At 41.2% G+C, this 26723-nt stretch overlaps 1 protein-coding gene across 2 annotated transcripts in view; it reads right to left on the bottom strand.

The window, feature by feature from the left end:
• Positions 1 to 4973: 4973 nt before the first annotated feature.
• Positions 4974 to 26723, bottom strand: part of MAGED1 (MAGE family member D1) — a 79133-nt gene continuing 57383 nt past the window's right edge. The window contains exons 1-13 of one of the 2 annotated variants that reach the window (XM_066248772.1): positions 11718 to 11931; positions 11156 to 11229; positions 9594 to 10304; positions 8232 to 8900; positions 8039 to 8102; positions 7738 to 7817; positions 7476 to 7567; positions 7180 to 7259; positions 7046 to 7088; positions 6731 to 6793; positions 5983 to 6097; positions 5389 to 5774; positions 4974 to 5179 (exon numbers count right to left, since the gene is read on the bottom strand). In XM_066248772.1, coding sequence (XP_066104869.1) covers positions 5397 to 5774; positions 5983 to 6097; positions 6731 to 6793; positions 7046 to 7088; positions 7180 to 7259; positions 7476 to 7567; positions 7738 to 7817; positions 8039 to 8102; positions 8232 to 8900; positions 9594 to 10304; positions 11156 to 11200 — 2340 coding nt within the window. In that variant the 5' untranslated portion in view covers positions 11201 to 11229; positions 11718 to 11931 and the 3' untranslated portion in view covers positions 4974 to 5179; positions 5389 to 5396. Of the gene's footprint in view, positions 5180 to 5388; positions 5775 to 5982; positions 6098 to 6730; positions 6794 to 7045; positions 7089 to 7179; positions 7260 to 7475; positions 7568 to 7737; positions 7818 to 8038; positions 8103 to 8231; positions 8901 to 9593; positions 10305 to 11155; positions 11230 to 11717; positions 11932 to 26723 lie in introns of those variants that run through there. The other variant, XM_066248773.1, reaches the window with a different exon arrangement.

The following is a 26723-nucleotide window of genomic DNA, read 5'->3' as shown; positions in this document are numbered from 1 at the left end:
TAATTGGATTTTATCAGAAAAATGTCAGAGACACAGAACTGGATGAAATCTAGAGATAGTAACTTGAGAACAGGACAGAAAACACAAAAACAAGAACAGCCTGATCAGGAGGCTGCCCTGGGGATAAAATGACATAAACCATTTTTCCCCTTTGTGTCGAACACATGAGTTTCAATGTCCAGCAAAAGAGCAAATGATTGAGGAAGAGTGGGTTGCAGGCCTGCCCTTTGGCAATATCGGACAGGGAGAAGAATCTGTCTTACTTTATTTCAATAAGAGTAGGAAAGTACCTGGATATATCATCTCACAAAGGCTATGTATTAGTTTTATATTAATGCACAACAAATGACCACAAGTTGAGTGCCTGAGACAACATCAATTACCTCAGTAATTGTAGGCCAAAAGTCCAGGCATGACTTGCCTGCGTTCTTTGTTTGAGCAAGCCTGAAATTAAGGTTTTATCAAGGTCACATTCCTTTCTGGAGCCTCTGGGGAAAGACTCCACTTCCCTGATCATTCAGATTGTTAGCAGAATGCCTGTCTTAGGACCTGTTGTCTCAGGTGATCATTTCTTTGATGAAAGTCTTACTTAGTTCATAGACGCCACTCATATTCTTTGCCATATATCCCCCTTCATCTTTAAATCCAGGAATGGAGAATTTCCATGCATCAAATCCCTATCACTCTTCAAATATCTCTTTCCAAGAAGAGTGCATTTCTCTTCTAAGGTTTCACTTGATTGGATCAACCAGGATGATCTCCCTGTTTTGAGTTCAACTAATTTGAGACCTTAATGACATGTGGAAAATCACAGTAGTATCTAGATTATTGTTTTATTAAACAATTGTAAGAAGGTCTATATTTACCAGGGGTGAAGATCTCATAGGCCACTCTAGAATTCTGCCTACTAGAATTTTATCTACTACAAAAAGAGAGAAACTATTATTCTAAGAGGGAATTGAGTTCCATTAAGAAATATGAGTGAATACCAACAAGACAATATTCACTAGAGTCCATTTGTCCAATATCTACACATATGTTTTTCCATTCCATACTTTGGAAAAAATGACAATATGCAATTATTATTTATACATGCAAAAATGTATTTTCTCATCTTCAAAGGGAAACCTAAAGTTTTAACACTCATAATATTCAGATTCAGGGTCTTCAGATGGCATCAATTTTTCCTCTGATTCAGTACAAATGCTGTATCAATACTCTGGAATGAGTTATATAATTTAAAACTTCAACTGCCACCAATTCACCATATATAGAATAGTAAGTAAAAGAAATGGAAAAGGGACACATTAAAATATATAAATATATGCATATTGTTGCAGAGAATAAAATATGAGTAACTACTGCATTCTTCATTTCTAAAAATGGTTACAAAGTCAGAGTTGATATAAACTTCCTTGCCTCATTCTTTAGGTCATTTTCCCTTTCTTACAGTCAGCATCTTAGTTAGATGAATTCTGTATGGAATGGAATGATTCAAACTTTTATTTATGTGGAGTCCAACTAATTGGTAGCCTTACCTATATGGAGTAGGTGTAGTTATCTAGTAATTTTTACCACTTTGAGGTATGATAAAGCATCCTAGAAGGTGTCTTAGTCTCCAGACACATTCCGTTCTGCTCTCATTATGTGTAGGAGCAACCCAACTTCACCTTAAAAACTGAAATCAATCATCTTGGCAAGTACAAAAGCCTCATTTTTACCTACTTGTCCATTGTTATTAGGATTCCAAAATCGCCAGGTGGCCATCTCAACTTCCAAATCAATGAAATCATTGTTGAGTAACCTGATAAAAACACATCTTCTTTAAGTACTAAAAGTTCTAGACCAGTCTAGCCCAAAGTTGCAGGGAACAGAAACAAACATTTTGTAAATAGGTCTTTAGGAACAACTTCTAATCTTTTGTTCTTAGACCTAGGAATTCTGTTTGTTGATTATATGGAATCAAATATATTGGTGGCTAGTTTAAAACATGTATCATATATTGTAGGGCAGGTCCTTTCACACATAAGGTGCTATTTTTCAACTGATGGCACAACTGTCTTCTTCAGTACAGTTATTATTTCAGTGTTTAAGGGCAACTTTTTTCTGAGTGATGGAATACATGATAAGACCAGTGAATTCTGTGAGACTGGTACCTATCAGGAACTCAGTACAGTGTTGGCAAGTTGGGACTACAGCAGTAGAGGTAGTCACATCAGCCTTCGTAAAAGGAAACCATGTTGCCAAGGCCATACATAGCCTCTGTTCATGCCACCCTAACCACTTTGTACAGGTTCCCATTGAGTAAACATAGGAGTAGCTGAGAAAAGAAGTTTACTGACCTTTACTGATGTGAGTGGGTCATATCACCCAGTTGATTACTGAGAGCCTATCGGTGAGCATTCACATATAATATTAATAGTCTCATGCTCCTGACCAGTTCTAGGAAGTCCATATACAATGTCCCTAAATGTGTTTTGTGTCTGTTTTCCCAGATGTGTTCATTCAAAATCCCTGCTAATTAGGATAACCATTATCCCTGGACTTGGATCTAGATAAAACAAATTATGAGACCTTAGGATTTTTCTCTTTGGAGAAGAATGAATGCACTTTTGTATGTATGAAGAATAACTATATCATGTTACACAGTGTCTTTTTTCCAAAGGCTGCAAGTGTGTGTAGATGTTGGATGAGTGAACTTTAGTGACTATTTGTTAAACATAATTTTTGTTTTTGACTTTTTATTCTTATAAAATTGAAGACTTACAAAATATTTTAAATACAGTTCCAAAAAAAGTTTCTCTCTCCCGTTCTCTCTCCTAACACACACACACATGAAAAGGCTTAGAGGGTATTCTGCTACGTGAAATTAAGTCAGACAAAAAGACAAATAACATATGATTTCACTTATGTGTGGAATCTAAGACAAACAAACCAGAAATAAATTCGTAGATACAAAGAACAAACTAATGATTGCCAGAAGGGAGAGAGTTGGAGATGGATAAAAAAGGTAAAGGGGAGTAAGTGGTACGAACCTCCAGTTATAAAAGCAGTAAGTCATGGGGATGTCATCTACAGCATAGAGAAAATACTCAATGTTATTGTGATAACTTTGCTTGATGGCATGGTTACGAGGTTTACTCTGGTGATCCCATCATAAAGAATACATATATTGAATCATTATGTTGTACACAGAAACTAATGTAGTATTGAATGCCAACTAAACTTCAATTAAAAAATTAACTTAAAAAACAGGAAAAAAGTTAACAGGCCTTTGAAAGCAAAACTTTCTTCTTTCTCACCTTGTTGATGTTGAAAAATAATAATAGCGAAAATAACAAAATGTTAAAAAATTTAGAATAAAGTATTTTGAGAATAAGTTACAAAGACATTATCTCACAGAAAACAGTACAATAATCAAAATCAGACTACAAACACTAATATAATACTATTAACTAATTTAAAGACCTTCTTCAGATTTTCCCAACTGTCTAACTTGTACTAGAATTATATGAGCAGGGAAGAGACAAACTCAAATCCCTTCTGGATTGTGAACAGGGCTGTTGGTGTACTGAAGCCCAGAGCTGAGTGCAATCCAGAGATGAAGCTAAGGAGGTTTCCATAGGTATTGGGCCTCCTCTGCCAGCTCTAGGCCCTAATGATCCATCTTCTTCCTTCTTCAGGTTCCCCAAAACTTCCTTGTGACATTCCATACCTGGGACGTTGCCATGACCATTGTCTTCTAAGTAAACTTTACCTGGGACTGATGGTCCTAAGGCAGTGGCCCCAGGACTCTTCCACCACTTCACCACCTGACACCTGACACCAGCCAGAGGATGCCTGGAGCTCCATCATTACTATATAGATTAGGTTGCTATCTCAGAGATCACAAGGGTTGAGGGAGGCCCCAGAGATCATCTCCTTTCATCTTCCTATTGACAATTGAGGCTTGGTGAACACTGAGACTATTGGGGAAGAGCTGGGAGGACACCCCACTGGTTGCCTCTTAGGCCTGGTGTCTTCCTCACACACCAGAGCTGGTCTAAATTCCCCTCCCTTCAGAGAGTCACAACTGCACACAGCATGAAGATGAAGGTGTGGGTGGTGGTGGGGGTGGTAGGAATGATACCTCAGGGAGGACTTGTGCTTTCCTTGGGGGTTGGTATATGGACGATTGTGGAGTTTTTTGTTTGTTTTGAGGCTGCAAAGTGGAGTCCATTTACCTGAATGTGGAGGCTGTAAACACACATCGGGAGAAGCCTGAGGTAGGTGAGGGCTCTGTGGCCTAAGCGGGCACATGGTGAAAGCACCCTCACCCACTGAAAGGCCACCCCAGTCCCACAGACCTTGGGTGTTTCACACCAAGTAGAATAATCAGCACCCAGAAATGCTGGAACCACAGCCCAGACATGGAGGCACCAGAGATGCAGGGCTAGAGCAACCCCTGACAAAAAGGCCTCAGGCAGAGATTCCTCCAGAATTGCCTGAGAAAAGGGTCAGAATCCAAGCCTGACTGAAGGAGGGGGGCCTGGTAGTGAAGACACAGACAGGGCAGGGGTTGGGGCTTCATATTGCTGTCTCTTTCCTATTAATCCTGGGCTTTCTTCTCTCAGAATATGCACTTCACTGGATAACTTGAGGAAGCCCTGGACACTGTCCCTCCCCACTACTGAGTCTTTCCCAGGAGGCTAAATTGACTTTGCTCTTGCTTTATTCTATCCCAGAACTCCTGCTTCTTCCCTCGCCCTCTGGCTTAGTACCACCAAGCCTCTGAGGAAGTTATGGCCTAGGAGAGCTCTTTGCTCTAGGAGAGCAGACCTTAGCAGCTCAAGCCAGGTCCTGATAACAATCACAGCCAAAAGGCTGCCTAGGTCTGCATGGACCTTTGTCTTACTTTTGTGATTCTTGTTTTCTAAGCAGCAAAGGTTCCTTTATTCCCCCAAACAAAAGAAAAAAAAGAGAAGCACATCTAATTCACTTTGCAGTTTCAATGTTTATTTCTGATACCAAAACTTGACAGCACACAAGGGGGAAAAACAATAGACAAGGAACAGTAAATAAATTTATCTCGCATGCCACTTTCAATCAACAGGATGTGGCTCTCTAGATAGCTGTTTAGAAGGAATATGAGGCTTCAGCCTCACTCAGGGGAAAGACTGTTGCAACTGATCAGCAATATCTGTGAACACAAGAAAGAGAAAAAAATTAAAAGTCAATGACATAAATCAAATAGTAAGGAATATAAATACCAAACAATGCTTCCCCATACGTCTTGCATCTCCCCACCATGGGTTTATAACTCCCAGCTTTGCACATAAATACATTCTCATAGACCTTACATTTCCCAATGACTGTACTCTAGACGACAATCTAAAGTGATGTACCTACCCAACATCTCACTCAACCCAGAAGAAACCAATGGCACCAAAGTTGGCAGCAAAGTTGGCACTGGCTGTACCACCAGGGCCAATAATGGGGCCAGTGAAGGTCTGAGGAAATCTGGTACGGGCATTCTGGTGGTATCTGGCCCAGAAAGTAAATGGGATTCTGGACCAAGGATCTCCAAACTCTCCTTCTTCATCCCAGGTCAGCAGCTCAAATTCAATGTCATCCCAGCTCCAGGGCCCAGATACGGCCTCTTCTCCAATCCCCATGCGGGTTCTCGCCTCAGCCCGAGCCTCGGCCTCAGCAGCAGCAGCATCCAGAGCATCCAAAGCCTCATCTGCGGCCTCCATGAACTGTGCAGTCCAGTCACGAGGGTCTCGCTTCTGAACCTGAGATGAAAAATAGAAAATAAAACAAAACCCATAATGGTATTAGTTAATATTTATAAAGCACTTATATTTAGTACCTTACTTTGTGCTAGTTTTTGCTTAACAAGAATACCACCAGCACCTACCGTGTGCAGTACCTAAGATCTTATTCCCAACCAGTCAAACCTTACTCCATGATCTATCAAGTCTTGAGCAGTTCCTCTATTACCTCTGCAATGAATCTCAGCACTTTCATCTTGCTAGTCTCATGGTAGGAACGAAGGCCCCAGAGGAACTCATACTCAGGAGGGTTGCTGTTGGGCACTCGTCTATAGTCCAGGTACCTCAGAGAGAGCAAAAAGGTCTTTGTTTCTATAAAGGTAGAATAGTAGTCCATTAATGCATAATAGCCCTAGACTGTGGAATGCCAGATTTCAGGTCGCAACTCCCCCAAGACTCACTCCTAAACACGATTAGAGTATTTACCCCCTAATACTCAGGCCTTCAAATTTGTGTTAGTGCTTCTACACTGAGCTGTCATCTAGAGATGCAAGGGAGGCCTGCGGAGGGTCATGGAAAGGACAATACTTAATCTCACCTCCTCTGTTAGAGCTCTGGCACCAGGTTCTTGTACTCTTGTCAGTGAACCACAGAAAAAACCATTGCAATGATTACACTATAGTGCAGAAGTCTCAACCAGGCCCAACCTTGGAGCTGTCTACTGTGCGAATGGTGGACAAGATTCACTTGCAAGATTACTGTACTATAGAAAATTCAACTGCAAGGAATATACTCAATAAATACTTCTGAGTGCATACATGTTTCAATAGATTGATAGATGATAGATAGATAGATAGATAGATAGATAGATAGATACACATAGTTAAGTGTAAAAAATGAGCATGGGAAGAACCTTCTGAAGCTGACAAGAACACAGAACTCATTAGTGCCAGACAAAACCCTTAGGCACTACTTACTTTTGCTTTACAAATTCATAAGTGAGAAGTTTCCTCAGATCTCCAAGGAGGGGATGTCTCACCCTGAGAGTAAAAAAAGAAACCTATAATCAGAGACTATAACATTCCCCCCTCAAAAAAAAAGCTTTCCAGCACAGAGATCAGAGATGAGAAAGGAGGCAGAGAATTGACTACTGCTCCATCTACTCAGGTCACATTCTTGGGCTCTGTACCTCCCCAAACCCCCTAGACCACCAAGCTGATGCAATCCTGGGACCATCCTCTGTTGTCAAAGGATGGTATAAACAGGAAAGAGATGAGAGAGCCCAATCATACCCAGGACGCAGTCCCATCTTGCGTAGTGCCTCCCAGAGGACAGCTGCAATGGGAGGCAAGGGGAGACAAGGGATGGAAAATGAGCATGGAAATTAGGCTGTAGCCAACCCCTAGTTGCAGCTCCAGCCACTCACCTTCACTGGCACGGTTGCCATTCATGAAGATGACACCCAAAATCACTAAGAGGAGACCCAGCTTGGGTGTGTCTTTGGTCCTAAAGGAGTAAAAAAGAAGATGCTTTCAGCAGTCATTTGCATGAGACACTCCAGGAAGCATCTACCTTCTCCAGGATTCCCCAACTATGGGATAATTATACTCCAGCTTTACCCATGACCTGTTATGTGACCCTGAATTTTGGACTCTGACCTACCCTCAGAAAAAAAAAAGCACCACTGTGAAAGGCAACATTCCCCCTCCTTTCCCATCTTACGTTCCCAGTATGCCAGCCAGGGACTCGGGAGTACTGATGAGAATATATAGATGTTCTTCCTTGTCAATTTCCTTCAGTTGAATCCCAAATTTCTACAGATAAAGGAAAACAGACTATGAAATTACAAAATCTAGCAAAGTTACACATATTCAGTTGCTCATCTTCCTATAAGATTTGCCCTAAACTCTCAGTAGGAATTCCTTGAATCTTTGAAATAAAGACTTTAGCCATCATTCCTGTCCCTTAGGAGCTGTCTTCTCACCTTCTCCAGGACAAAGCATGCACGTTCAATGATTTCTGGATAAACATCAGTGAATTCACGGATGATATCCCTCAGCATTTCTGTAGGAGAGAGGAGGGAACACCTGGGCTGAGTAGGGGCCACAGAGCTGCAGCCCCATTGTCAGTTCCACTGAAGAGAACATAGGGTCCACAAGGGCGAAAAAAGAAGAATCAGCCATGGAAGGAGGGGACTGAAAGGGAGGGGATTTAGATGTAAGAGATACACACAGATCATGGGGTGAGAGGAAGGGCAGAGCCCCAGGAGGGCACTGGATGCCTACCTGAGCGCTTGATGGGCACCTTTGTGTAATCTTTAAGCATCAGGTACTTGACCAACTTGTTTGCCTGGGAGGGGAGAAGAAAATCTTTTCAGTTATAAGATATTTACAGAAAACTTGGTTGAGTTATAGGTGGGAGGATGACAAAGAAAAGAGCGAGACAAGGGAGAAGTGACTGGGGAGTTAAAGTGCTTACTCTTTCCTGAAGAAGGGCCACATCTCGTGGTTGGGAGGCACCCATGTTTTGTGAGGCACGTGAGTTGGGAGAGGGGCGCAGGTTTGGTGAGGGTCGAAGGTTCTGCCAGTCAGGTGGAACTGGCCAATCAGTGGGGATCCAGTCAGGTGGGAGCGGCCAGTCAGAGGGAAGTGGCCAATCGGGTGGCAGTGGCCAGTCGGGTGGTAGTGGCCAGTCAGGGGGGCCTTGCCAATCTGGAGGACCCTGCCATCCAGGTGGGGTCTGCCACCCAGGTGGGGTTTGCCATCCAGGTGGATTCTGCCAGGCCAATGGGTTTGGCCAGACAACTGGACCAGGCCAGACAATGGGATTTGGCCAGATCACTGGATTCTGCCAGATCACTGGGTTTGGCCAGATCACTGGGTTCTGCCAAGCAACTGGGTTTTGCCAGGCTGGTGGGGTCTGCCTAGCTGGGGGGCTCTGACGTGCTGCTGGGGTCTGCCTCGCTGCTTGGTTTTGCCAGCCTGATGGGTTCTGCCAGGCCAATGGGGTCTGCCAGAGCACAGTGGGGGTTGCACCAAGTGGGTTCTGAATGGTAACTGGAACTGGTGCAGACCTCCAGGTCCCTGGAGGCGGTGCAGCCCGCCTCTGATCCCCACTGCTGTTCTCTTCCACATTCAAGTTATTAATCTGTATCATTAGAGAAAGGAAGGTCCAGGGTTACTAGTTGTTTCTGTGTCTTCGTCCTATCTATTCCAGGAAGGCCCCCTAAAACCCTCACCTTTAGTGACAGCCTGACCCACTAGCCAATGGTCACCCTGAGTCCTGGGCTTGTGTTTCATTCTCTTCTAGACAGGAGTTTCATCTCTGAACCAGGCCAGGATCAACCCAAGGGTGGGGCCTGAAGCTGCTCTTTTTCCTATGTCCACCACTGGCTCTGCCTCCACCACCCCGGACAAATCACTCAAGTCACTTCACCTCTCTGGGACTTAGTTTCCTTCTCTTTTAAACTGAGACTATGATCTCTAACTCATATTAGGTACTTTGAAGATTTAACGAGTTAGATAATCAGTGTGAATGTGCCTAGCTCAAGACCTAACACATGGTGGCTACTATCACAATGTAAACTAAATTACATACAGGTTGTATATATTACATCTCATCTCTCCATCAGTCTGTGGACATTTAGAGGGCAGGAATTACCACATTCACTTTATCTTCTTGTATAATATAGCTGAATAAAGGCAGATATAGATATAACTATGTAGATATAGAAATCTCTATATATTTTTCCTCTATGCTATTTTAAAAACAAATAGCAACCTTAGAGAAGAACCATTAGAGAGATAACCCAAAGCAAATTGGAGCTACCAGGGATCTCACCTTGCGGGTCCTCTTGCCCCGAATTATAGTCCTGGACTCCAGATTCTGAGCCTGGGAACCATCTGCTGATGTCTGTGCAGCTGCACCATCAGATTCAGAGATACCTGGGTCGACCTCTATGTCAGCCTGGGTAGTGGCCATCTTGGTTTGGTTAACATTCTGGGTCTGGGTATCTGCTGTTGGGGCCTTAGTGGTATCATTCCAATCCTTGAATGCTGTTTTAGGCTGAGTGTTAGACATCTCACTGGCATTGAGAGACTGAGAGAAATTGTAAGTGGTATTTGGGCCCACCTTAGCAGTGGCATTCTGGGCTTTAAAGGCCATTTCAGAATTGTTGGCAGTTAACTCATTGGTTGCTGCCTGGGAAAAATCATAGGCAGCATTTGGGCAATTTGAGGTGGCATTCTGGGTCACAAATGCTGCCGTAGGTGGCGTCTCCTTGGCATTAAGAGCCTGAGAGAAATCATAGGCACCATTTGGGCCTTTTGCAGTGGAATTCTGGGCCTTAAAGGCTGTTTTAGGCCTAGCTGCAGCTGATGAAACCTGATTATCAGCAGTCTCCCTGGCTGTTGGGGGCTGTGAACTCTGGGGACTAGAATTCTGCCCACAGGCAGCTGCAGGAGCCTGGTTGGTAGGTGGAGCCTCTGAGATCTGGATGGCCTCCATCAGGGTCTGCATAAGCAAGGTGCTATCTTCTACGGAGGCCTCAGCCTGCAAATACAGGGGGGAAAAATTCAAGTCCCTGGGCCTCCAAAGCGAGCAGAGGGATAGGGGGAGCATCGCAGGGTAGAGGGAGCATGCAGGGGAGGTGCAGGCAAGCAGCTTGTGTAAAAAAGGAGGGCTGAGGTCGAGGTCGACTGTTGGGGAGGCATGCACAGTGGAAACAAAATGTCTGGTAGAGGATAAGTAGGGTAGGGAAAGAGGGGTGGGGTGGGAAGAAGAGAGGGGTAGAGGTGGAATGGAGGGGTGATCAAGCAGTTAGGTTAGCGCAGGGCAGTGCGTGCTTTAAAAGCTCCGGACTGAGGAATTGAGGAGAATAAGGAGGCGGGGAGATCGTAAGGAGTGGGGAATGCAGGAGAGAGGCAGCAGAGAGAGGGAGAGAGGGAGAGAGAAGAGAGAAGAAGAAGGGGAGTGAGAGAAGGAGAGAGGGAGAGAGAGAAGCAGTGGGGGAGAGAGAAAGGGAGAGAGAGAAGCTGAGGGGGAGAAAGAGGGGGAGAAAGGGAGAGTGGGAGAGTGGAGGTGGGGTGGCTGGGGGAGGGGGCGGCAGACTGTTCTACAAACGTCAGGACTATGGGAAAAAATGGTTCCTTATCCAGCCCGCATTCTCTGGGCAGATTGCCCTGACTACTAACAGGGTCTCCCCTTTCTCTGAGCAGGGACTGATGGCTGAAAAGGGACGCCCCTCCCCCCTCGATAAACCCTGGGAATTTGAAAGACGATGGAGTCTTGGCATCAAGAAGGCAAATCGAACCTAGGCGTTTGGACGTCCTAAGGGGCCTGGGGTTGGGGATCTGTCCGCTGGGGAAACGGGGGTGGGGTTGGGGTGGGGGTATAAATCTCACCTGGAAGCCTTGGAGGCCTGCACCACAGTCCATTTTCTGAGCCATCGCTCCTGTCCCTCTGGCAAGAGCAGAGCCTAGGGGGGTGTGGGGGGTGGGAGGAGCCGGACGTTATACTACGGAGGGTAAATACAAAGAACCAAATTTTGGGGCGGAGTGTTTGGGGTTTGATTGTGGGGACGGATGAAGTGCCGAATGTCAAGGGAACGGGCGGGATCGATATAGGAAAAGTGACAGAATGTCCAGAGGGAGATAGAGAATCTGAATTCCGAGAAGCTTCAAATCGGGGTTCGGAAAGCAAAGATTGGATTTGGGAGCCGCATCTGGGAAACTGAATGGAGGTTTCGAATGAGAAGAAATCCTACCAGAAATCTGTGGAGATTTTGAACGATGGGAAGGGTTCAGAGAGAGAACAGGGGTTCTGAATACGGGAGGATCAGGTGAGGGGTGTGAAACAGGGTTTGGGGAGAGGAAAGGGAATCAGAATCCGGGAGAAAGGGATCGGTATGAAAAATAGGGGGGCCCGCACCAGGGGGCAAATGCCCCGTCTGGGGGCTAATCTCACCTTGCCTCAGGCCCCAACCCCAACCCCTTCGTTGCCTCCCTTCTTCACGTCTCAGAAGATCTGGATTGCAGTGCTTGGCTCTCAGCAATTGCACTCTCTCCTTGTCCAGGAGAAAATGCCAGCGCGGCAGCTAGAACGACCCCGCCTCTACGCCTAATATACCACCCACCGCCTCACAAGTTTTTGCGCATGCGCAAAAGCAGATCGAACAAATAAGAGTCCTGTCAGCTTTCCCAACAAAAGCCTCATTCTGAACGCCGTGATGCGCATGTGCAACGGGAGGTAGTCCCGCCCTTTTGCCAGCACACCACCCCACCACCAACCAGGTCTACAGTATACAACGATCCCTCCCTGTCCTCTATATCCCCTCCCCAAAACAGTAGCACTGCGCCTTCAAGTCACACCCCTTATCTCATACACCAGCCCCCTACCTTTTCCGCAATGCGTCTCCGTTCCATCTCTCCCCTCTCATGGACCCTCCATTCAGGTCGCATGCATTTCCACTCCCTTGCCTTAGTACCTTAAGTCACTATTACGGAGGTCTCTGTGTGGGGTCTCTAACTGCAACAAGTGCTAGGTTTTAGGGCCCAGAAAAAGAAATGTCCGGAGAGGATACACTGTTGGAGGTAGAAAAAGCCTGTGCTTCCCACGTGATTCTATATGATTCACCCCCGCCCCCTCTTAACAGCTCCCAGAATCAATGAACAAGTAGCTTCTTTCCTGACCTTTGTTCAGCCCCAGGCACGGACTTCATTTTGTGTGTGAAGGACACAACTTCTACATCACAGTACAATCTGTAACTGGGGCTTATTTTCCTCTCACAACTGTCTTGGGGTGAAGGTTCCCATTTTACAGATCAGACACACAAACACGCTGCATACATGAAATAGTAAAGATCACATGCGATATTGGGTCTGGGTCTTCCTGACTCCAAAACCCACGTTCCACTAGCATTGCCTTGACGACTGAGGCACCCTCCTCTCTTCAGTTTCAGCAACAGCGTCACCACCACTTTCTCTACCTGTCAATACACTATATCTGCCCCGAACAAGAAAGGTTTGTGTTCTCTGAGACCTAAGGTTATGCACGCGAGAGGACACAGGTAGAGGATTCCAAACCCAATCCCTGCCTATTCTACATGAGTCCATCCTACAGCAGACTTTTCTACCTCCAATAGTGTATTCTCTCTGGCCATTCCTTTTTCTGGGCCCTAAAGTATGTAAGTTTAGCAGGAACCTAGTGCTTGTTGCAATTAGAAACCCCATACAAAGACCTCTTTAATAGTGACTTAAGTGATGTTAGGCCAGGCAGTGGAGATACAAGCTACTGACAGGAGGGACAATGAGGGGAGGGATAGAACTGACAGCACTACTGAAAAAGTTCGGGGCTAGTGTGTGAGGTAAGGGGTGGGACTATTATTGCTCCTTAGGGTCGACTACCTACTCCCATAGTCCAGCCTTTTCTTGAATGGTACAACCACACTGCCCCTGAGGTCTTCCTGGTGCCCACTGGAGCGGCCGAAACAATCAGGCACTTGTGTGTCTGAGCTACTGCAAACCCTGCTTTAGAGTACAAGTTTACCCTGGTTCCTTCCAAGGACAGGCCTCCATTCCTGGGGTAAAGGGCCAGGCCAGTCTGTTGCCAGCTGCATGAGCCCACTCAGGCACTCCACTTCTCTGAGCCTGGATTCCCAATATGCAAACTGAGAAGGGCAAGGAGCATGTTACTGGGGTCTTACCAAGGACAAGGACAACGACAAGGATAAAGACAAGGACAAGGATACACATACTACTGTTCTTTCAGAATAACTGGAGAGATAAAGGAAGAAAATGATACAGAGATGTGAGATGACCCAAATTGAGCTGATACTTTTCAAAAATCCAAGGCAGACCTCTGTACATTTCACATTTGTTCTGGCATCAGCTCCTGCCAGGAGTCCGCATATGAATGGAAGCTAATGCCAGGAAGGACCACAGCATTTGGCCCCCAAGAGCCAACATCAGTTCTGCCTGCGAATGCATCTTCCTCATCTGTTGCATAGCAACGTCCCCGGTCAGCTGCCTGTTATTCCTCAGCACTTTCTCTGTAAAGTGTCTGCAGTGGGACGTGAGCAGACTGAGGAAAGGAGGTCAGGAAGACCATTTTATACGCTATCTGCTTCCATATCTGTATCTGAAGTCTGGATTTGGCCTATGAATTCTGGATCCAGAATCCAACTGCCAACCTCATTTCTCTAATTGAATGTGTCTTCGTATTTTCTTTTTAAAATAAATCGATTGGGGTAACCTTGGTTAATAACATTATGTGAATTTCAGGTACTATTTTCAGAATTAACAGGTTACGAACTGATTCCTTTCTACATATCCTTGTCTTCACCAACATTGTGTGTGTCTCCTTTAGTCATGTCTTTCTCACCCCATTAGAATGAAAACCTTTTGAGGAGATGGAATTTTGTTTGTTTTATTTATTGCTGTATCTGGAGGACCTAGAATGATGCATGCCATAATTTATGTGTTCAAAAAATATTTGTTTTATGAATGAATGACCCCACCATCCACCCTGTTGCTCAAGTAAGAAAACCGAGAGGCATATTTTCTTCCCTGAGATGAATTCACTTACTTTTACTCGTTATACATACAATGCATATGAATAATTGAAAATTCAAACAGTATCAAAATATTTTAGAAATTAAGTGAACATCACTCTAAATCTCACCACCTTGTGATAACAACTGCTGTTAAAATGTTGAAGCTACCATTTAAAATAACGCTTTGTCGCCCATCTGCTTCTCCAACCTTCCCTCTCTCCTCTCTCTCTCTCTTTCTCTCTCACTTCCCCTCCTGCAGCCAAGGCTCCATTGGGGCAAAGTTGGCCCAGGCGCTGAGGATGGCTCCATGGCCTCCGCCTCAGGTGCTAGAGTGGCTCCAGTCGCAATGGTGTGATGCCCCAGATGGGCAGAGCATCGCCCCCTGGTGGGCTTGCTGGGTGGATCCTGGTCAGGCGCATGTGGGAGTCTGTCTGCTCCCCCCCCTCCCTGCCCCCCACTTCTCACTTCAGAAAAATAAAAAATAAAAAATAAAAATAAATAAAAAAAATAACGCTTTGTGCATACAGTGTGGGGCAAAAGTATGTTTACAGTTGTTTGTATGAAAATATGCAATGATTAAGAAATAATATAGGAATGAACTCTGTGTTTTGCATACCCACAACTCTAAACCTACTTTTGTTCCATTTTGTATATATTCTTACTTACATGGCATTGATTACATTATAATGCCATAAATATGTGAATAGCACTTTTGCTATTACCTCCCATTCCTTTCTTTCATCTCTACCCTCATGTGCCAGACATCCATTTTTAACAACCATTTTTATATCCTTCCATGTTCAAAAAGTCATGATTTTAAGAAGTTAAGACTGTGTGCACTTTCAGATGGACTAGGGTTTGGGGACCTGGGTGAAAACGGTGAAAGGTTTGAGAAAGAAAGATTATATGTGAGTTTTTTTTGTTGTTGTTGTGACAAAGACAGAGATAGAGACAGAGAGAGGGACAGATAGGAACAAAGAGACAGGAAGGGAGAGAGATGAGAAGCTTCAGTTCTTCATTGCGGCACCTTAGTTTTTCATTGATTGCTTTCTCATATGTGCCTTGACCAGGGAGCTACAGCAGACTGAGTGACCCCTGCCTGCTCAAGCCAGCAACATTGGGTTCAAGAAGGTGAGCCTTGTTCAAAGGAGATGAGCCTGTGTTCAATCTGGCGTCACTGGGGTTTCGAATTTGGGTCCTCCACGTCCCAGTTTGACGCTATATCCACTGCGCCACCACCTGGTCAGGCTATTTCAATGCATCTGTTTTATGTTAGTTAATGCCACCCAAGTGTAATTCATTCTTTTACACTACTGGATAATATCTCATGATAAGGGTGTATCACATTGTAGTCAACCATTTCCCCACTGAAAACCATTCGCTTTACTTTCAGGAGTATTTTTTTTGGCACATATAAACAATATTGTGATAAAATACTTGTACATAGATCCTTATGTTTTGATGTTTAATGTTTTTTATTCTTATGGTACCAGATTCCTGGGAGTAAGATTGACATACTCCACAGTGCTTCATATTGTAATCTCTCCAAAATCCACGCCAACCTGTTAGTGTTTTGCTGGTATCTCTTTGTGGTTTTAATTTACATTTGTGATAAGTAAGTAGTGAAACACATATTCTTATATTAATGGACCTATGAAATTTCTTTTGTAAATTGCCTGTGTAAGTCTTTTGCCTATTTTTCTTATGTCCTTGTCTTACTGATTTTTAGGACTTTTTTATACAGTCCTATAGATGGTTATTGAAAAACCCGTAGGACTAGATGTATTTCAATTTTTCCCCTACATTTTAGTAAGGTGGTATATTCTGTGTACTCCAACTCCAAAAGCCACAAAGGTCAGATACTCACATTTTCACATTCCCTCTGCAGCTAAGAGAATGTGATCTAGGATATACTAATACAGCAATGTCTTGAAGACCACCTCCGAGTTCAATGATTGCTAGGACTCATAGAACTGAGAAAATGGTTTTCACTCATGTCTAAGGTTTATTACAGTGAAGAGATGCTGATTTAGATCAGCAAAGGCACTTAGGGCAGAGTTCAGGGCAAGACCAGGCATGAGCTTCCAGTTGTCCTCTCTCAGTAGAGTTGTATGGCCAGTGTTGAATTCTTTCAAGAAGATACGTGACAACCAGGGATGCTCACCTGGGCCTTAGTGCCAAGATTTTACGAGAGATCAGTCACGTAGGCATGGAACGCTTGCATGGCTGACGTTAGTTACTCAGTCTCCAATCTATGCAGAGGTCAAACTAGTATTGCAAGGTCCAAGGCCCTACTATAGATCTCACTGTTAACAGAAGTTATCTAGTGTGGCCTAAAGCCTCAGGTGAACGAAGACACTCTAATCGGATAGGATAGTCCAAAGGCTTAGAGGTTATCTCCAAGGACTTTTTCAAGAGCCAGATTTTTCTTTAGAATGTGTAAATATTTTTGTGGGATACACAGTATTTGAACACCCCAGACCTGCTGAGTCATCTTTTACTGCACAAACAGTCACAAATAAAACCTAACACATGGTCAGAAAAGAGTAATTTAAAGATGCAAAGGTGGAATTCAGTGCTATATCTGTGGTGGTAGGAGGAGCAGCCACTAGAAAATCCAGCATCTAGGACAGGGGTCCCCAAACTACGGCCCGCGGGCCACATGCGGCCCCCTGAGGCCATTTATCCAGCCCCCGCCGCACTTCTGGAAGGGTACCTCTTCCATTGGTGGTCAGTGAGAGGAACATAGTTCCCATTGAAATATTGGTCAGTTTGTTGATTTAAATTTACTTGTTCTTTATTTTAAATATTGTAGTTGTTCCCGTTTTGTTTTTTTACTTTAAAATAAGATATGTGCAGTGTGCATAGGAATTTGTTCATAGTTTTTTTTATAGTCCGGCCCTCTAACGGTCTGAGGGACAGTGAACTGGCCCCCTGTGTAAAAAGTTTGAGGACCCCTGATCTAGGAGAATCATTGGCAGTAGGGCCATGGGCAGCATCCACTATCCACTTTTCAGTGGTGGCAATAATAGGATCCAACCAGCTATTACTTATGTCATGAATTTTGAAAGACAGCTGGGCTAGCTGCTCTTAGCAAATTAGTTTATGAATTTTACTACTTTAAACAATTTTAAGAAAGGTTTTATTTTTAAATAATTATCGATACACAAGACACTGCCATCATAGTACAGAGTGGTCTTATATAACTTTCAGCCACTTCTCCCAATGGGTACATCTATATAACTATAACAGTATATTAAGACCAGGAAATTGACAGTGGTATGATATGCATGTATAGTTTAGTGTCACTTTATCACATATGGAGGTTTCTATGGGTAATCATCATAGTAATCAAGATATAGAAATATTGCACCACCACAAAGATTTTTCTGTACTACCCCTTTATACTCACACTCATCTCTTTCCTCTTCACTATATTTTACCCGGGGCATCCCTATCCCTAATCCTAAAATTTGAATTATTGTGTTCTCTATCTCTATAATTTTAACAGTTCAAGAAGCTTTTAAAATTAGAATCATGCAATATGTCACATTTGAGGCTGATTTTTTTTGTGTGTGTGACAGAGACAGAGAGAGACGGAGAGAGGGTTAGACAGGAAGGGAGAGAGATGAGAAGCATCAGTTCTTCATTGCGGCACCTTAGATGCTCATTGATTGCTTTCTCATATGTGCCTGGACCCAGGGGCTACAGCAGAGCGAGTGACCCCTTCCTTGCTCAAGCCAGCGACCTTGGGTTCACACTGGTGAGCCTTGTTTAAACCAGATGAGTCCATGCTCAAGCCGCTGACTTTGGGATTTCGAATCTAGGTCCTCCACATCCCAGTCCGCCTGTGCCACCGCCTGGTCAGGCAAGGCTGATCTTTTTTACTCAGTATAATGCCTGTGAGATACAGCCAAGTTGATTTGTGTATCAACATCTGTTCTTTTTCATTGCTGAATACTATTCCATGGTATAGATGCGCCACTGATGGCTTAATGATTCACACACTGAAGGACATCTGGGTGATTTCTAGTTTGGGGCTATTATGAATAAAGTTGTTATAAATGTTTGTTTACATTTTTTTCTGTGAGCATAAGATCTCATTTCTCTGGGATAAATGCCCAAGATTTCAATACTCTGGGTTGTAAAGCAAGAGCATGTTAGTTTTATAAGAATTTGCCAAAGATTTTCAGAGTGGTTGTATAACTTTACATTCCCCCAGCACTGTGTGAATGATCTTGTCTCGAAATCCATGCCAGCAAACTGTTGTCTGTATTTTTAGCCATTTTGAAAAATGTGCAGTGATAAACCCATTGTGGCTCTAATTTGCATTTACCTAATAGCTAATGTTGAACATTTTTACATGTGCTTATTTGCCATCCATACATGCTCTTTAGTGAAATTCCTCTTTGTCTTTAGTCCACTGTCTAATTTGATTTTTTTTTTTTTAGTTTTAAATCTTGAGGTCATACATTTTATGTATGAGTCCTTTTTCAGATATATGGCTTGCAAATATTTTCTCTCTGTTTGTACTTGTCTTTACATCCTCTTAACAGAGTCATAAAGCAAAATTTTGAGAAAGTCCAACTTATTATTATTTTTTCTTTTCAAAGACTTTTTTGTGTCATTTCTAAGAACTGTTTAACAAGACCTAAGACCTAAAGAGTTTATGCAATGTTTTATTCTAAAAGTTTTATGATCTTAACTTTTATATAGAAGTCTATTATCCATTTGGATTTAAATTTTGAATGAGATGTGAGGTTTAGGTTGAGGTTCATTTGGAGAAGGGTAAAAGCAGTACTATGAATAGTCAATCATTCTTGCACAATTTGTTTAAAAGACAACCCTTCCATGGAATTATTTTTGCACCTTTGTGATAAATAATTTGACAGTAACTTTGTGAGGTCTGTTTCTGACTTCTATCTTCTATTCCATTGACGTATGTGTCTATTCATCCAGCAATGTAACACAGTCTTGATTACTGTAACTATATAATAGTTTTGAAGTTGGGTAGAATTTAGACCAATGGAACAGAATCAGGAACCCAGATTAAAACCACACATATATGGACAAATCGGCTTCGACAAAGAAAGCCAAAAAACCACAATGGAGTAAAGAAAGCCTCTTCAATAAATAGTGCTGAGAAAATTGGAAAGCCACAAAAAAAGAATGAAACTTTATTACAGTTTGTCCCCCTGCACAAAAATATATTCAAAATGAAGCAAAAACCTAAATATAAGATCTGAAACAATAAATTACATAGAAGAAAACATAGGTATTGAACTCATGGACCTTGGCCATAGAGAATGATTTGTGAATTTGACCCCAAAGGCAAGGGAAGTAAAGGCAAAAATAAATTCATGGTACTATATCAAACTAAAAAGCTTCTTCACAGCAAAAAAAACTGTAAACAAGACAAATAGACAGCCAACTAAATGGGAGATGATATTTGCAAACAACAGCTCCAATGAGGGCTTAATATCCAAAATAGAATTCACAAAACTCAGCAACAAACAAGCAAGCAATCCAATTAAAATATGGAGAAGATCTGAACAAACACTTCTCCCAAGACGACATACACATGACCAACAGATATATGAAAAGATGCTCATCTTCACTAGCTATAAGAGAAATGTAAATCAAAAAGTACAATGAAATTCCACCTCACACCTGTTAGATTGGCTATTATTAACAAGACAGATAGTAACAAGTGTTGCAGAGGCTGTGGAGAAAAGGAAACCCTCATTCACTGCTGATGGGAATGCAAACTAGTACAATCACTATGCAAGAAAAGTGTGGTGGTTACTCAAAGAAAAAAGAATAAAACTACTATATGACCCAGCAATCCTTCTACTGGGTATATACCCAGAGAACTAAAAAATATTGGTAAGTAAAGACACATGCATCCCCATGTTCATTGTAGCATTAGTTACTGTTTCCAAGACATGGAAACAACCAAAGTGTCCTTTGATAGAGGGCTGGATAAAGAAAATGTAGTACATATATACCACATTTGTGGTATGTATAAAATGGAATACAACTCAGGCATAAGAAATGATAAGCTATTGCCATTTACGATAACATGGATGGACCTTGAGAACATTATACTGAGTAAAATAAGTAAGTCAGAAAAAGCTAAGAACTATATGATTTCCCACACAGGTGAGATATAAAACTGAGACTCATGGATTTAGGTAAAAGTGAAGCGGTTACTAGAGGGAGGGGTATGTGGGGGAGTTGAGTGGGGGGGGGAAGGGAATAAAGAGGGACTAATATATGGTGATGGAAAATAATTTGACTTTGGGTGATGAATACATAACATAATCAACACTTCAAATGCTAGAGAAATATTTACCTGAAACCTATATATTCTTACTTATCAATGTCACCCCATTGTTTAATTTTCTAAATGCAATTTTTAAAAAAGGAAATAAAATAAAGTGGGTAGAAATTTATTCTTTCTTTTCAAGATTATTTTAAACATTATTCTAGTTCTTTTGTTTTTCTACACATTTTAGAATAATCTATATCTATAAAACATCTTCCAGGGATTTTGATAGCAGTTGCATTCAGCCTGTATGTCAATTTAGGGAGAATTAATATCTTTCTATATTGATTGTTCTAATTCATGAAAATAGTGTGTCTCTATTTTGATCTTCTTCGACTTCTTTATCAGTTTTGTGTATATGGTGTTGTTGGGTGGAGCATTCTATAAATATCAATTAGATCTTGTTGGTTGATGTTGAGTTATCTTATAATTTTGCTGATTTTCTCTGTAGTTGTTCTATCCATTATTGAGAGATGGATGCTTAAATCTCCAACTATATAAATGTAAATTTCTCTCCTTTTACTGTCAATTTTATCAGTTTTTCTTTTGGATATTTTGCACCTCTGCTGTTGACACAATTGAGATTACTATGTACTCTTGTTAAATTGATATTTTCATCATTATGTAGTGTCCTTCTCTATCTATGGTAAATATCTTTGCTTTGAGGTCTACATTGTTATTACTATCACCACTCCTGCTTTCTTTTAATATTTGCATGGTACATACAGTAACATCCTTTTATTCTCAACCTACTTTTATCATTATATTTGAACTGAATTTCTTATAGACAGCATATAATTGGGTAATGTTTGTTTACTCTGCCAATCTCTGTCTTTTAGTTGGTGTATTACTATGATCTATTAGGGCTTAGTTCTGCCTTTTTATTTTTTCTCTATTTTTCACTTCTCTGTTTTATTTCTTCTTTCTTTCCCCTTCCTTCCTTCCTTCCTTCTTTCCTTCCTTCCTTCCTTCCTTCCTTCCTTCCTTCCTTCCTTCGGTCCTCCCTTCCTTCCTTCCTCCCTCCCTCCCTCCCTTTTTTTCTTTCTCTCTTTCTTTCTCTTCCTGTAAGTTGGTTAACCTTTTTTTTTTTTTTAAGAATTCTGTTATATTCTGAATGTTTGTGTCTTTCCAAAATTCATAATACCCCACCTGACCTGTGGTGGTGCAGTGAATAAAGTGTTGACTTGGAATGCTGAGGCTGCTGATTTGAAACCCTGAGCTTGGCTGGCCAAGACGCATATGGGAGTTGATGCTTCCTGCTCCTCCCCCCATTCTCTCTCCTCTCTAAAATGAATAATAATAATAATAAATCCTAATCCCCAAGGATGATAGCATTAGGAGGTAGTACTTTTGGAAGTGCTTAGTTCATGAGGGTGGAACCCTCATGAATGGAACTAGTGCCTTATAAAAGAAGCTTCAGAGAGATCTCTATCTCCTTCCACCATGTGAGGACATAGCAAGAAGGTACAACTATGGGCCTGGAAGAGGACCTTCACTACATGTGACCACAGTTGTGCTTTGACCTTGGACTTCACAGCCTCCAGAACTACAAGAAATAAATGTCTGGTGTTAACAAGCTACATTGTCTGTGATATTTTGTTATAGCAGCTCAGATGAACTAAGATAATTTCTCTTTTGATTTGCCTATAATGTTTTTGAGTATATAACTATGCATAAATATTTGTAGTGTTTGCTATAGGTATCACAGTATTATATGTAATGTATGACAGTCCATTCGTGTCAATGTTTTACTAGTTCAGTGAAGTATAGAAAATCCTTAACTCTGCTTACATGGTTTTTACTATTATATATAATTGTCTTAAGTATTGCCTCTACATACATTGGGAACTACAGATAGTGTTATAATTATTGGTTCAATCATCAAACGTGATGTAGAGAACTCAAGAGGAAAAAGAAAGTCTATTATGTTCACCCATATTTTACCCATTTTGTTGTTCTTTTTTCCTTGCTGATGGTCCAAGATTCTTTCTTGTGTCATTTCCTTTCTTTTTGTGAACTTCTTTTAGCAATTCTGTTAGGATAGATGGGCTTGTGACATATTCTTTTAGTTTTCCTTCTGAAAATCTCTTGATTCCCTCATCATTACTGAAGAATGTTTTCACTAGGTGTATAATTTCAGTTTGACAGTTCTTTTCTCGCAGCACTTGAAAATGAGAAATCTGTCATTAGTTTGGTGTTCTATAGGTAACATGTCATTTCTCTCTCTAGTGGCTCTCAAGATTTTTTATTTTTGTCTTTAACTTTCAGAAGATTGAAAATGATGTCTTGGTATAAATTTCCTTGACTGTATCTTGTTTAAAGTTTGCTCTTGAATTTATGGAATTAAGCACTAGAAGCTTCTTGAATCTATAGATTTACCGTATTTCCCCATGTATAAGATGTACTCTTTTCCAAAAAATTTGGTCTAAAAACTGGCTGTGTCTTATACAATGGTTGTAGATTGTTTTACTTGCATTTCTCGCTTTTTCATGCTTGTTTTTGTGCTCATTGTTATAGTTTTTTGTGTGTGACAAAGACAGAGAGAGGGACAGATAGGGACTGACAAACAGGAAGGGAGGGATAGAGATACGAAGCATCAATTCTTTGTTGTGACTCCTTAGTTGTTCATTAATTGATTTCTCATATGTGCATTGACTGGAGTGCTACAGCAGAGTGAGTGACCACTTGCTCAAGCCAGAGACCTTTGGGCTCAAGCCAGTGACCATGGGGTCATGTCTTTGATCCCATGCTCAAGCCAGTGACCCTGCGCACAAGGTGGTGAGTGTGCGCTGAAGTTGGCGATCTTGGGGTTTCGAACCTGGGTCCTCCACATTCCAGTCTGATGCTCTGTCCACTGCACCACTGCCTAGTCAGGCTGTTGTAGATTTTATTACTTGAATTTCCTGTTTTTTCGCGCTTGTTGTCTTTGTGCTCATTGTTTTGCACTTGTTACCTGTATAGGTTACGTCCTGCCCAGAAATGGCTAAGATTTTCGTACACTGCTGAATTCAAGTTAAAAGTGGTCCAGTTTTCAAAAGTGAATGGAAATCCTGCTGCTGAACATAAGTTTGGCCCCCCTTCCAACTGATAAATCAATCAAAGACTGGCTACAGGGAAAAGAAACCCTACTGAAAATGCCACAATAAAAGACAGCCAGGAGAGGCAAGTCAACAAATGGCTTGATTTAGAGAGGGAATTGAAGATTTGGATTGAAAAGCAAAGGGCAATTGGAATTCCTCTGTCCACAAAGATGGTTCAGCATGAGGCAAGAAGAATTGCTGATGAAAAAGAAGTTACTGATTTCAAAGGAGGACACAATTGGTGCTTCAGGTTCATGAAACAGAATGGACTAAGCAGGCATACATGCACCAGACTTGCCCAAAAGATACCTGAAAGTTATGAGCAGAAGGTCCTTGAATTTCATTGTTTTGTCATTCAATGTTGGAAGACACATCAATTTGAGTTGGGACAGATTGCAAATATGGACAAAGTCCCCCTTCAATTTGATGTTTCAAGTAACAGAACTGTTGATAAGAAGGGGGTGAAAACTGTAACTGTGAAGACAAGTGGACATGAAAAGAGCCATTATACAGTTGTTCTAGCTTATTGTGCCATTGGAACCAAGCTGCCTCCTACGCTGATTTTCAAACACAAAACAATGCCAAAAGAAGACGTTTCTTGAGGAGTGATTTTCCACATTCATGACAAGGGTTCGATGGATCAGGATGGGATGAAGATCTGGTTTGAGAAAGTTTGGAGAAGGAGATCAGGTGGGCTGTTATACAAATCTGGCCTATTGTTGCTTGATCAGTTCAGGGCACACATAACAAAAAACACAAAGAAGACTGCTGCAGAGCAAAAAACAAAACTTGCTGTCATACCTGGATGCTTGGCATCACTGCTCCAACCACTTTATGTAATATAATACATTGTTTTCAAATTTTGGGCCCCCAAATTAAGGTGCATCTTATACGTGGGAGTGTCTTATACATGGGGAAATAGGTAACTTTTTTTCCAGTTTGAGAATTTTCAGCCTCTTTTTCAGTCTTTCTTTTTTCTCTCTTCTATGACTGTGTAGAGCTGTATATTAAATCTTTAATAATAGTTCCTGACACTGTTTACTTTTCTTTATCAGCCTATATTTTTCTTTTGGTCAGATTGAATAATTTTCCATTGTTCTAGCCTCAAATTCACTAATTTATTCTTCTGTCACTCATTCAGCTGCTGAGCTCATCTACTGAGATGCTTTTTAAAGTTCATTTATTAGCTATTTAAGTCCTTAAATTTCTTTTTAATTCTCCTTTATGTCTTCTATTTTTTGAAGACTTTTCTATCTCTTTGCTAAGACTTTCTGCTTTCTTTTTTTCATATATTCTAAACATGCTCATAATTGTTCATTAAAACATTTTTATGATTGTTGTTTAAAAATCCTTGTTAGGTGATTTTAATATCTATGTCATCTAGGTGTTGATGTGTGTTGACTATCTTTCCTCTTTCAAGTTGTGATTATCATAGTTCTTGATATTATAATTGTTTTTCAATTAAATTTGGATATTTGCTTATTATATGATAGTATGAAGATCTAGATTCTATTTATACCTCTGTTTTATCACATGTGGGTGGAAGTCCACATTCCCCTTCAGTTTCCACTGACACCCGGGAGTGAGGGTTTTCTTTTTACTGAGGGCTGGTGAAAGTTCCAATTCACCAGCTGACAGGCAGAAGGAAAATGATCTAGGGCAGAAACTTGGGAACGACATAAAAACAGAAACAACATTGGAGGGAAATAAATTAAGCTTTCCTTCAAAGAGGAAATCAAAACTGCAATTAAAGATATTTTGGGATGCTTTAATCAAAGGACATTTATGCAATACATTGTCCATTATTAAACAACTACATGTAATTTTCAAACAAGCACATGTAGCAAAAATAAAAATAAAAAGGATAGAATAAGTTATGGCACACAATAAACAAGGGAAGATGCATTGATTTAAGACATAGCATTTTAAGGGGAAAGATTATTTTAGATAAAACGTTCACTACATGATAAAAATAATATACAAATCATAACAGATGGGCAAAAACACATAATAAAACCAAAATCATAACATGAGATTATAACACCCCTTTCTAAGTGAAGGATAGAATAATTACACAAAATAATGGGTCCTTCTTGAAACTTCTAAATATAGTAGATACTACACATTGAGACTCAAATATAAAGTATTACAATGTTTCAAAATGAGCATTACAGAATTTTTAAAACCCTCTGCCATGTTTTCTGTAACTGGAGCTAACTTTATTTTATGTCCTTTACTTCTATATGCATAAGAATTTAAAAATAAATTTTAAAGTATGCCTAGTAGGTGTTACGTATTGTGATAAGTGCTAGGGATATGATGACCAAAAAAACATGTGTATTACCTTCATTCAAAGACTAATGGATCTCAGTCTAATGTAAATAAAATTGAGTCCAGTCACACTCACACAATTTTAAGAAACTTTACTAGTTTTTGATACTAATTTGCATCATGAGAGCAGGTACAATGACATCTCAAGATTACATGAAATGATTCTGGCATAAACTTAAATAGGTTACACCTTCATACTGCACAGTCCTCTTCCTGTTAACTCCTCACTCCCCTCACCATAATAATTAACATTTCATTACTGAGCAGAAGGTTATCAGAAGAGACAAGAAGAGGACATCTGCAAATAGCACCTCCAAAGTAGTTTAAAGATGTTTGCTAGATACCCGATCAGATATCATTTGCTTCTGGAATCATATACCGATCATTTGCACTGGAAAATTCAGAAGTATATCTGAATGTTCTCATTTACCTGGATTATAATTTAGCTCCATGTGCCCTCAAGATTCAGCAGCAATATAGATTTTATAAACTGCCTATAAGCATGCATCATATACCCATGCACATGGACCCTTTTCAGTCTTCACTGTGTGAAGCTATGCTGAGGAGAGTGCAGTGGTGAACAGAGTATAGATCATCATGCTGAAAATAAACAAAACAAGGTAAACTAGAGTACTCAAGGCACAGTGTACAATGAGCTGAGAGGTACAGAAATTGCCACG

This window comes from Saccopteryx bilineata, chromosome X, assembly GCF_036850765.1.
Source record: "Saccopteryx bilineata isolate mSacBil1 chromosome X, mSacBil1_pri_phased_curated, whole genome shotgun sequence".
NCBI lineage: Eukaryota > Metazoa > Chordata > Mammalia > Chiroptera > Emballonuridae > Saccopteryx > Saccopteryx bilineata.
The sequence above is the reverse complement of the archived record's forward strand: the minus strand, read 5'-3'. Positions and strand labels throughout refer to the sequence as shown.